General features: G+C 37.4%; 1 protein-coding gene across 1 annotated transcript; it reads left to right on the top strand.

The window, feature by feature from the left end:
• The first annotated feature begins 11,617 nt into the window (after positions 1-11,617).
• LOC107902125 (probable LRR receptor-like serine/threonine-protein kinase At3g47570) lies at positions 11,618-12,347 on the top strand. The gene is made up of 2 exons (XM_016828351.2): positions 11,618-11,956; positions 12,085-12,347. Exons 1-2 carry the CDS (start codon positions 11,686-11,688, stop codon positions 12,345-12,347), a joined length of 534 nt encoding a protein of 177 aa, XP_016683840.1. The 5' UTR covers positions 11,618-11,685.

Here is a 12,347-nt window from a genome sequence, read left to right as displayed (position 1 = left end):
TGCAGTTTACACCTATACCTATGACATATAGGGAGCTCTATCAAAATCTATATGATGCGCATGCTATAGCTCCTTTCCATTTGAAACCATTACAACCTCTGTATCCTAAATGGTATGATGCAAATGCCAGATGTGAGTATCATGCTGGAATATCGGGACACTCGATCGAGAACTGTACTGGATTCAAGAAAGCAGTAAAAAGGTTGATCAAGAATGGTGTTTTAAAATTCGAGAGTACCTCAAATACTGAGAACCCTTTGCCGAACCATGACAATCAGGGAGTAAATGCCATCGGTGAAGCTGGTGAAAAAGGGGGGAAGGAAAATGTAGATGAGATAAGGATGCCTATGAGCGTAATCTGGGAGGAAATGATGAAGAGAGGTATGTTGACCTATAAAAATACGAAAGAAAGAACGTGGGACTATGGTTCCGTGAAGATTGCGAGGAATTTAAGGCCTTGGTGCAGGGCTTTATAGACAACAAAGAGCTACAGGTTTATGAAGGTAGCTCTAGTGAAAAGCAAATATGTGCGCTGGAAAATGAACAGCAAAGAACCAGCAAACCAAGGATTGTTATCTCCCTGACAGGGAATAATGAAGTGGGGACACCAGTAGTACCCAAAGCCATTATCCATGCACCTACTCCTTTCCCTTACAAGGATAGCAAGAAGGTACCATGGAGTTATGACTATAACGTGACAGTACCGGAGGAAGGAAATGTAGCCAGCGCATCTGAAGATGTACAAATTGAAGGTTCCCATACGCGGAGTGGGAAACGTTATGATGCGGGGAACGTTAGAGTAGAGCCCACAAAATCTAAAAGTGTGGAGGTAGAAAAGGAGAAAGAGAGTGAAGTACTTGTTAACGAGCCAGTGAGGGAGGAGGAGGCTAAGGAATTTCTAAAGTTTCTTAAGCGTAGTGAGTACAGTGTGGTTGAGTAGTTGCGTAAGCAACCAGCACGCATATCGGTTTTAGCCTTATTGTTAAGCTCTGAAGTACATCGGGAAGCGTTGATGAGGGTACTCAACGAGACATATGTCACTCACAATATATCTGTCAATAAGTTAGACCGGTTGATAAATAACATTAGTGCTGATAATTTCATCTACTTCAATGATGATGAAGTTCCACCTGGGGGCATAGGGTCAACTAAGGCTTTGCACATCACCACTCATTGCAAAGGATACACACTCCCAAGTGTACTTGTGGATAATGGTTCAGCTTTGAATGTCATACCGCTATCCACCTTGAATAGGTTGCCCATTGACAGTTCGCATATGAAGGCATGTCACAATATGGTAAAAGCCTTTGATGGAACTGAAAGGAAAGTAATGGGACGAATTGACATCCCTCTGGAGATTGGACCAAATACGTATGAAGTTGACTTCCTGGTAATGGATATCAAGCCCTCCTATAATTGTTTGTTGGGGAGGCCATGGATACACTCGGCAGGAGCGGTGCCTTCTTCATTGCACCAAAAATTGAAGTTGGTGACAAATGGACGTTTGATAACCATCAATGCAGAGGAGGACATCATAGCAGCTGTCACCAGTAAAGCCCCTTATGAGGAGACAAATGAGGAGGCCATCGAGTGTTCTTTTTGTTTCTTGGAAATTGTTAATGCTACCTTCATTTTGGAGGGAAGTGAGGTGCTGGTTCCCAGAATGTCTAGAGCAACAAGGATGGCTTTACAAATAATGATGAGGAAAGGAGCATCACCGGGAAAAGGACTAGGAAAACAGTTGCAAGGAGGGATTCAAGTCCCAAAATTGATGGAGAAGAAGGATCGCTTTGGTTTGGGTTTTAAGCTTAGACCATAAACACAAGAGACAGGAGATGGAAAAGCGTCAAGCAAGAAGGAAGGTACGTTTGAACGGAGGAGAAGTAGAGTGGGAACTGATGACATTCCTACCTATATCCAAAACCTTTAAGTCAGGAGGGTTGCTGGTAGAAGAGAGTCATCAAATCAATGTTGTACATAGTGAGTGGTTTGGACAGGAAAACCTTAAGGGTATTCGCCCTTACGAACCAGGGAGCTCTCTGAACAATTGGACTGTAGAGGATCTTCCTGTAGTCCTTAGAAATTCTTCAGAGTAATTCTCGAAACATGTTTATTACTCTAGGGCTTAGGAGTAGTAAGATTACATTTGTGAAAATAGGCTTATGTTCATCTGTTATTATTCAAATAAAACATAACTTTTATCAATTTAAAAGAGTATTGCTTCATTTTTTTATCAACCAATATTCCTTTAAATATTAGAAACTCTTATTCTTTTATTCATAGCACATAAAAGATCATTCTTAAATTCATTCATTCTTTGTATATTCTTTCATACCTCTCACAGGTCTCTAGATATCAATGATATGAGCGCTAATACTGCCGCTCCTGATTTCTTTTGTGAGCAAGACATGTGTTTAGAGGAGCCTCAGGATTTTGAAGATGTTCAAGATTATGACGTATCTCTCGATCTATTAAAAATGGTAAAATAGGAGGAGAAACAAATCATGCCACATGAAAAAGAGGCAATAAAGAATATAGCCCTAGAGGAAGGGAAGGAGGTGAAAATTAGAACACTGATCACTAATGACACAAGGCATAGCTTGATTGAGTTGCTTTAGGAATTCAAGGAAATTTTTGCATGGTCTTATCAGGATATGCCCGGATTGAGTACTGACTGTAGTACATCATCTTCCGATAAGACAAGAATGTAAACCGGTCCAACAGAAGTTGCGAAGAATGCGGCCAGACATTGTCCTGAAAATAAAAGATGAGGTCAAGAAGCAGTCTGATGCAGGATTTTTGCAAGAAGTGAAGCACTCTGAATGGGTAGCTAATATTGTACCTGTCCCTAAGAAAGACGGGAAGGTGCGAATGTGCGTTGATTACAAAGATCTAAACAAAGCAAGCCCAAAGGATAATTTTCCTCTGCCACACATTGACACTTTAGTAGACAACACAGCGGGATATTCGTTGTTCTCCTTCATGGACGGCTTCTCAGGATACAATCAGATAAAGATGCATCCAGAGGATATGGTTAAAACTACTTTCATAACATTGTGGGGCACCTTTTGTTATAAAGTAATGCCGTTTGGGTTAAAGAACGCAAGGGCAACATACCAACGAGCCATGGTAAACTTGTTTCACGACATGATGCATAAGGATATTGAGGTATACGTTGATGATATGATTGCCAAGTTGCAAACAGAAAAAGAACACATTGAGGTCTTGAGAAGATTGTTCTTAAGGTTGAGGAAATTCCAATTGAAGCTCAATCCAGCAAACTGCACTTTTGGAGCCAGATCGGGGAAGTTATTAGGCTTCGTAGTCAGTGAAAAGGGAATTGAAGTTGACTCAGACAAGGTCAGAGCCATACGAGAGTTGCCTCCGCCACATACTCAAAAAGAAGTTCGAGGATTCCTAGGAAGGTTGAATTACATTGCTCGGTTCATTTCACAATTGACTGAGAAATGTGATCCTATCTTTCGTCTCCTCAAAAAGCACAATCAAGGTACTTGGGATGAAGAATGCCAGAATGCTTTTGAGAAAGTCAAATAGTATTTGTTGAATGCTCTAGTGTTATCTCCACCTAGTCCGGACAAACCGTTAATACTATACTTGTCAGTGTTCAGTAATTCTATGGGATGTGTGCTTGGTCAGCATGACGAGTCAGGGAAAAAGGAAAAAGCAATTTATTATCTCTGTAAGAAATTCACTAACTGTGAAATGAGATATTCGTCAATCGAAAAGTTGTGCTGTGCGTTGATTTGGACCACACGGAGATTAAGACAGTACATGCTATACCATACTACTTGGCTCATCTCAAAACTAGATCCATTAAAATACATGATGGAATCAACGGCTCTAAATGGAAGAATGGCGAGATGGCAAATTTTACTTTCAGAGTTCCATATAGTTTATATAAGTCAGAAGGCTATCAAAGGAAGTGCGGTGGCAGACTTCTTGGCCAGTAGAGCTTTGGAGGATTACGAGCCATTGAATTTTGATTTTCCAAATGAGGAGCTAATGTGCATAGTAGCAACAGAAGATTCTCCATGGAAGCTAAATTTTGATGGGGCTTCTAATGCAGTCGGAAATGGAATTGGGGCAGTCTTGGTATCCCCGAATGGCGACCATTACCCGTTCACGTGCAAGTTGGATTTAGATTGTACAAATAATATGGCTGAATACGAAGCATGCATCATGGGGCTCCAAGCAGCCATAGAAAGAGGCATAAAACCCTAGAAGTATATGGAGATTCTGCGTTGGTAATCTATCAGCTAAGAGGTGAATGGGAGACAAGAGACCTTAAATTGATCAATTATCGAATGATAGTTTTGGGGTTACTAAAAGAGTTAGATGACATCACCTTCAACTATCTCCCAAGAGATGAGAATCAGATGGCAGATGCTTTAGCAACCTTGGCTTCAATGATTAAGGCAAACAAAGAGGAAGAGATGAGACCAATTCAAATGAGTGTTCATGAGGCCCCAGCTTATTGTTGCAACATTGAGGAAGAGGAAAAAGATGATAACCCTTGGTATCAAGATATATTGCGATATGTAAGGGATCGTAAATATCTAGGGCAGGCAACCGAAAATGACAAATGAACTTTGAGAAGGTTAGCTTGTGACTATGTTTTGGATGGAGAGGTTCTGTACAAGAGAAGGAACGACCAAGTACTTTTGAGATGTGTCGATGCTGTGGAAGCCAAGCTAATTCTAGAAGAGGTTCATGAAGGTGTATGTGGTACGCATGCAAATGGGTTCACGATGGCAAGACAAATCATGAGGTTTGGCTATTACTGGGCCACTATGGAAGGAGACTGTATCAATTATGCCAAAAAATGCCTTAAGTGTCAGATTTATGGGGACAAAATTCATGTACCACCCTCACCTTTACATGTCATGACGTCCCCATGGTCATTTTCCATGTGGAGCATAGATGTTATCGGACCAATATCGCCGAAAGCTTCGAATGGACATCGATTTATCTTCGTAATGATTGACTACTTTACAAAATGGGTAGAGGCTGCTTCTTACGCGAATGTTACTAAGTCAGCCGTAAGTTGATTTTTGAAGAAGGAAATCATTTGTCGGTATGGAATGCCTGAAAGGATCATATCTGACAATGCATTGAATTTGAACAACAAAACGATAGCAGAGGTTTGTGACCAGTTCAAAATCAAGCATCACAACTCTTCACCCTATCGTCTGAAGATGAATGGGGCAGTGGAGGCTGCCAATAAGAACATTAAGAAAATAGTGGGAAAGATGACTGAGACTTATAGGGATTGGCATGAAAAGCTGTCGTTTGCACTCTTGGCCTATCGAACATCTGTTAGAACTTCTACTAGGGCAACTCCGTTCTCGTTAGTTTACGGGATGGAAGCAGTTTTACCTATTGAAGTGGAAATACCTTCTCTACGAATTTTAACAGAGGTAAGGTTAGATGAAGCTGAATGGGTTAAGTCTCGATATGACCAGCTAAACTTGATTGAGGAAAAGAGGTTGAAAGCTATCCGACATGGTCAGATGTACCAGAAGCGTATGATGCGAGCTTATGATAAAAAGGTTCGTCCAAGGGAATTCCATGAGGGGGACCTTGTGCTAAAGAAAACCCTTCCCATTCAGAAGGACTTTAGAGGAAAATGGATGCCAAATTGGCAGGGGCCATACGTCATGAAGAAGGCTTTTTCTGGTGGTGCATTGATTTTGACAGAAATGGATGGAAAAAGCCTACCCAATCCGATAAACTCAGACTCAGTCAAAAAGTACTTTGTCTAAAGGAGAAAAGAATCCAAGGTGAAAACCCGCAAAGGGCACCTTGAATTTTGAAAAAAAAAAGCAAAAAGAAAATGGAGAGGCCAAGGCGAAAACCCACAAAGGGCGCCTTGTGACCAAAGGGATTTTGAGTTGAAAACCCGAAAGGGCAGCTCAAATTTTGAAGGGCACACAGCAACCTTGCTACATCTGACTTGGCAAAGAGTGAGGCACAGTGCACATTGGGGCATCAACAAAGTACTTTGGATCTTTTAAACACATGTCGAACTCAAGAAAGACTTCGGGGAACTAATGTATAGACGCTCAAGCGGCGATATTTAGAGCATCTAATTTTTATCCTATTTGCTATCTTTAGATTCTATTTCTTCTTAAAGATATGCTATCAGACTTATTTCATTTGTACTGTTAACAATTCAAATCCAATTATTCTCAAAGATTTACTCATCTTCCGATATTTTAAAGTATGTTGCATTGGAATAATGATAAATGAACTAGAATATTTTCATAAACGAAGTTTTGCACATTACTTTGGAATTTCTAGATAATGCAAGAAACTAAAACAGGACAATTGTTCGAGAAATTCACGCAAGTGAGGGATGAAAGAACTCGAGGGATTTCTTTCTTCCAGTCCAAAAGGAAATGGATGATTCAATTCTTACAGACATCCTCAGTAGATCATAGCATTGGAGGAAGGCCTACAAGCTGAGTAAGAATAAAAAGTTGAGAAAAGAAAGACAAATGAAGGAATGAATGATGACACTTGATATAGGGGTCATATTCACAGCACTTTGCATCATAACATGTTAAAGATATCCGACTCATTTCAATCATAGCATACTTAGGCATAGGCACATACTCATTCTACAGGTCATGTCCTCTAGGGGACAATGAAGATCAATGATTTCAACATGGCATCCCTGGGCTTATGGGAAACAAATTGAAAATAGCAGATCTAGACTTCAGATGTTTATACTAAAGCAGATCCAATATGATTTGGTATTCTTGTGTTTACAAGGAACAAATCGAGGACATAGCAGATTTGACTCTCAGACGTTCTCAAATATAGCAGATCTGACCTTCAAATGTTTATACTAAAGCAGATCCAAGATGATTTGGTATTCTTGTGTTTACAAGGAACAAATCGAGGACATAGCAGATTTGACTCTCAGACATTCTCAAATATAGCAGATCTAACCTTCAGATGTTTATACTGAAGCAGATCTAAGATGATTTAGTTTAGAAGGAACAAATCAAGGACATTGCAGATATGACTCTCAAATGTTCTCAAACAGACTCAAGATGGTTTGGCATCATTGTGCTTACAAGGAACAAATCGATGACATTGCAGATATGACTCTCAAATGTTCTCAAGTAGATCTAAGATGATTTAGTTTACAAGGAACAAATCGAGGACATTGCAGATATAACCCTCAAATATTCTCAAACAGGTTCAAGATGATTTGACATCCTTACAAATCGAAGAAGCAGACTCAGTATCTCTGTGTTTGGCAGAAAACAGATCAAAGATATCAACATAGCATTCTTAAGGTCGTAGGAAGAAGGTAGAAGACCATTCGAGGAAAAGATAGCAAAGATTGGGCTAGGCCGGGAAAATTTGGTCCTTTATGGTCTTTGCTCAATTCTTATTACATAGCAATGAGCAAAGAGGGGCAGCTGTAATCACCAAAATTTGCCCGGACTATTAAAACTAAAAATTAATGGATAAATAAATAAATATTTATTTATTTTATTTAAACAGTCCATAAAAAGTTTTTTTACAAAGCCCAAAACACCTCTACCCATTACGCCCCACTTAGCCCAGGACAAAAGTGGCCCAACTGGCCCAGCTGGTTACACCAAGGCATGAAACCCTAGGGTTTCTGCCTTTCTTGTCGCTCCGCAAATAGAGGGTTCCAGAAGTCAAGCCTCACAACCCTTCGGTTTCTGCCGTTTCAGCTACCTCCATCAAAGCCACAATTCCAGGCTCTGAGTCATGCCGACATTGGCGCCTCCGTTAGACCATCGACAGGCCTTTGTCATCACTAGATTCCTTGTGCTCACCTGCAAACAAAGGAAAGAAATTACAACAGACAACGAACAAATATAGAAAGAAACACATCAATAGTAAAACGAATATGGAAAGAATATTTCTTTCCCCGAAAATGTAATTATTTGTAAAAGAGGCTATAAAAGCCCAAATCAAACAATGTAATAGAGGAGGGGATTTTTGCTACAAAGACAAAAATAAATAAAACTATCAGGTAGTTTTACGAGAAGCAAAAAAGGTGATCTTTTATCTTCTTTAAATACTCAAGCACAACTAAAATAAGGGGAGAAACCTCACCTTTTGATTTGCTTCGAAATGCGAAGCTTTTTCAGCTTCCGGCCACCGTACAAGGCGGAGCCGAGGACAACGCGTGGGCGCGTAGGAGCCCAAGGACAGTGCTCAACTGAGCTCCGAGGGCTAGCCCCTCAGTCCTCTATCCAGAGGTTTCTTTTAGTTTTTTTTTTTAAAAAAGCACAGGTCAAAAATGACTTTAGGCTGAAATATTGGCTTATATAGCCCTAGCGAAACGGTGGCGTTTTGGCTTAATTCGATAAGCACAAAACGACGTCGTTTCAGAGCTTAGATCCGCGTGTTGACTCGAAGATCCGGGGAGGATCCGCGTGTTTTTTATAATGGGTTAATTTCCCAATTGACCCTTCCGTGTTTTTAAACTTTTAAATTTCATTTTATTTTTATTTTAATTTAGCCCCAATCTTTTACATTTATTTCTATTTAATCCTAGCATCCTTTTAAAATTAGCTCTAGAATAACGGTGTCGTTTTGGGATTAGGGTAAATTGCTCAGTGAGCCCCTTGCATTCTAATGCGTGTTTCAATAGGGTCCAAATTCATTTTATTATTTTAAAATTAACCCTAGAATTTTATTTAAATTCAATTTAACCCCTTTTATTTATTCATTTATTTTTTATACTTTATATATTTTAATGTTAATTACATAAAACAGTATATGTTATTTTTGTTATCCATCGCATTATTATATATTTTTATATATTATTACATATTATTTATATTTATATTATACTATATATTATATATTGTTTATTTTACCATATTTTTTTGTGAAAATTCCTACTATATTATTATATTTCATTGTATTTTATATTATTTTATATATTATTTATTGAACTACTTTATATTATTACGAATAATTTTAAAATTCATAAACTATTATTAAAAGTCATATTATATATATATTAAACATTTAATATTTTAACAATATTTTGTTTCCACTCAATATATTATCATTTTTACAAGTATATATTAATTTGTCATATCATATTTTATGCTAACCTTTTTTCCTTTTTAAATTTTTTTTCTTCCTTTATTATTTATATAGTTTTAAGTATTTTTGTCTTATTTAATCTTAATTGTATTTAAATTTTTTAGGGTTTTATATTTTTACGTCCATTTTTTAAGTGTCATTTTAATATGTTATCACATAAATTATTCGTTATTTTATTTGTTTTTTTGTTTGCATGAACCATATTGTGATTCCTATTGATATATTCATTGTCTTCTATATTCTATTTCTGCATGAAAATGTCAACGTGTGTTATTTATGTTATTCATGGTTAAATTTGCATGAAATATGATGTGTATTATAATTTATGCCGTTATTTATCATTTTCTATATTATATGAAATGTTAAGCGTATCATTGTTCAAAAAAACTTATATTTCATATTTATCCAAAGTTTTTCTAAAATGAGGCAATGTCTTTTCGTATTTAGGAATTCGGGAAATAGTGCCCTAACATGCTGGGTTGCGATTTTCCGTTTGTCTAAATGCCTAAAGTATCCTTCTAAATAGATTTTGTAAATCACGAGATGATTTCAGTTACGAGAGTTTAAAAATATCGTGTCCTATCATGTTGGATGTGATGTTTGTATTCTTTCGGAGCTAAGGAATCTCAATTTTTCAACTTAAATAATTTTGGTTTTAAAAAAGGGATCTTATTTTTAAATCCTTTCAAATTTTTGACATTAAGACAGAAATTTATTCAATTTGGTACCAATTTTGGACGTTGCGAGGGTGCTAATCCTTCCTCGAACGTAACCGACTCCCGAACCTGTTTTCTTAATTTTCGTAGACCAAAACATTTTATAAGGTGATCCAATCACACCTAAAAAGGTTGGTGGCGACTCCCTTTTTCGTTTTTCAAAAGTCGATTCCCATTTTTCAAACATCCCTTTAAAAAATGGTTTCAACAATAGGGTTGATGTGTATCTATCTAGGCTCGGGTTCAAGAAAAGTTTTAGTGAACCTACACTTTTTATGAATAAGTCAGAAAATGAATCTCTTCTGATTGTCTCTCTTTATGTGGATGACTTACTTGTAACTGGAAGTAAGGGAGAGCTAATCTATGAGTTCAAAGTGCAAATGCAAGAAGATTTTGATATGACAAATTTGGGAGTCATGACATACTTCCTTGGCATGGAAGTGAATCAATCTGATCAAGGCATCTTCATTAGCCAACATGCCTTTGCTTTGAAAATTCTCAATAGATTTTGCATGTCCAATTGCAAAACAGTTAGCACACCAGTGGCTCAAGGGGAGAAGCTGACTAGTTGTGGGAATCGAGAAAGGGTTGATGAGAAGGAATATCGAAGCTTGGTAGGTTGTTTGCTTTACTTAATAGCTACTAGGCCTAATATTATGTATGCTGTTAGCTTACTGTCCAGATTCATGCATTGCTGTGATGTTGTCCATTTTAAAGCAGCAAAAAGAGTTCTTAGATACTTGAAGGAACTTTGAATCATGGAGTGAATTTTGATAAGGCAAAAGAGCTCAAATTGATAGGGTATTCAAATAGTGATTGGGCAGGGTCCATTGATGACATGAAAAGCACCTCTGGATACTTTTTCACTCTTGGCTCGGGAGTTTTCTGTTGGAGCTCAAAGAAGCAACAAACTGTTGCTTAATCTACAGCTGAAGCAGAATACATTGCAGCTGCTGCAGCTGTTAATCAAGCCATTTGGCTTAGGAAACTTTTGTGTGACTTGAATGAAGAACAAATTGAAGCAACTGAGATCAGGGTTGATAATCAGTCAGCAATTGCTATAGTTAAAAATCCTATTTTTCATGGCAAGATGAAACATTTTAAGATTAAATTCCATTTTGTTCGAGAGGCTGAACAATCGAAGGAGGTAAATCTGGTGCTACATGATTTGATGCTTTAAAAAGAAAAATTGGAGTTTGTTGCATACAGTCCAAGGAGGAGTGTTAAACTTTGGCCTACAATGCAACATCAAACTAGCATTGGAGCTGAACCAAATAAAGCAAAATCATTTTGTTTATTTGTAACTTGATTTGGTTGCTTTATAATCTAACTTTTAAGTTAGTAGGATTTGGTCAAGATTTGAATATGATAGCTGGTATGTTAGCTACATTTTGTTTGTAATTTTAGCTAAGCTTTTGACAAGCATTTATGTGAGCAGTTATGTTAGGTAACTGTCAATTTCTGTAACACATATATACTTTAGCCAGATGAAATGGAAAGTAAGAAAAAATTCATTTTCTTCCAAAATTTCTGCTTTGTTGGTAGTTTTTCTCTGCAAGTCTCAAGTTTTTGAAGCTTAAGTTTCTTTCATATTTTATCCGGGTTAATTACGTTGTTGTTCTATTTCTAGACAGAGCTTCATACTTCATCCGAATTACTTGCTTTTGTTTTCCTTCTAGGCTGTTAAAACCCAACATTAAAGAACACTCGACATTGAAATCTTGTTAAGGTATTAACTGCTGTTTCAGGTTTTGATTATCAAGTTAATGATTTCAAAGCCTTGGTTTATGAGTTCATGGAAAAATGAAGCTTGGAGGACTGGTTGCATCCATCCATTGACATGAATGAACAAGAGACCGTGAGAAACCTGAACTTCTTCCAAAGGGTTAGTGTGGCCATAGATGTTGCCCACGCACTGGAGTATCTACACCATCGTTGCGAGATACCGATCATTCATTGTGACCTCAAGCCAAGCAATATTCTACTCAATGAGGAAATGGTTGCCCATATAAGTGACTTTGGCTTAGCAAAACTCCTTTCTAGAGATAGCTATTCTGCTAACCAGTCAAGCTCCCTTGGATTTAGAGGAACTATTGGTTATGCTCGACCGGGTAAGTTTATTTATTTCTTCCATTATTTAAAAGAAAAACATACATCCTAAAAGTAGTTTTTTTTTAAATTTAGAGGGTTTTCCTCTGCATTTTTTTATAATGTAATTTTTGTGATGAATGAAATGTAGAATATGGCATGGGAAGTGAGTTGTCAACTAAAGGTGACGTGTATAGTTATGGGATCCTCTTGCTAGAGATGTTTACAGGGAAAAGGCCAACTGATGAAAGGTTTAAAGAAAGTTTAAGTCTTCACAACTTTGTTAAGCCAACTTTGCCTGAACAAATTACTGAGATTATAGATCCCATTCTTCTTCAACAAAGAGTCACTCGAAGAACAATTGCAAACATTACACCCAATAGAAACATTTTGGGAAATGGTAGGCATCTTTAG

This window comes from Gossypium hirsutum, chromosome A04, assembly GCF_007990345.1.
Source record: "Gossypium hirsutum isolate 1008001.06 chromosome A04, Gossypium_hirsutum_v2.1, whole genome shotgun sequence".
Taxonomy (NCBI): Eukaryota; Viridiplantae; Streptophyta; class Magnoliopsida; order Malvales; family Malvaceae; genus Gossypium; species Gossypium hirsutum.
The sequence above is the reverse complement of the archived record's forward strand: the minus strand, read 5'-3'. Positions and strand labels throughout refer to the sequence as shown.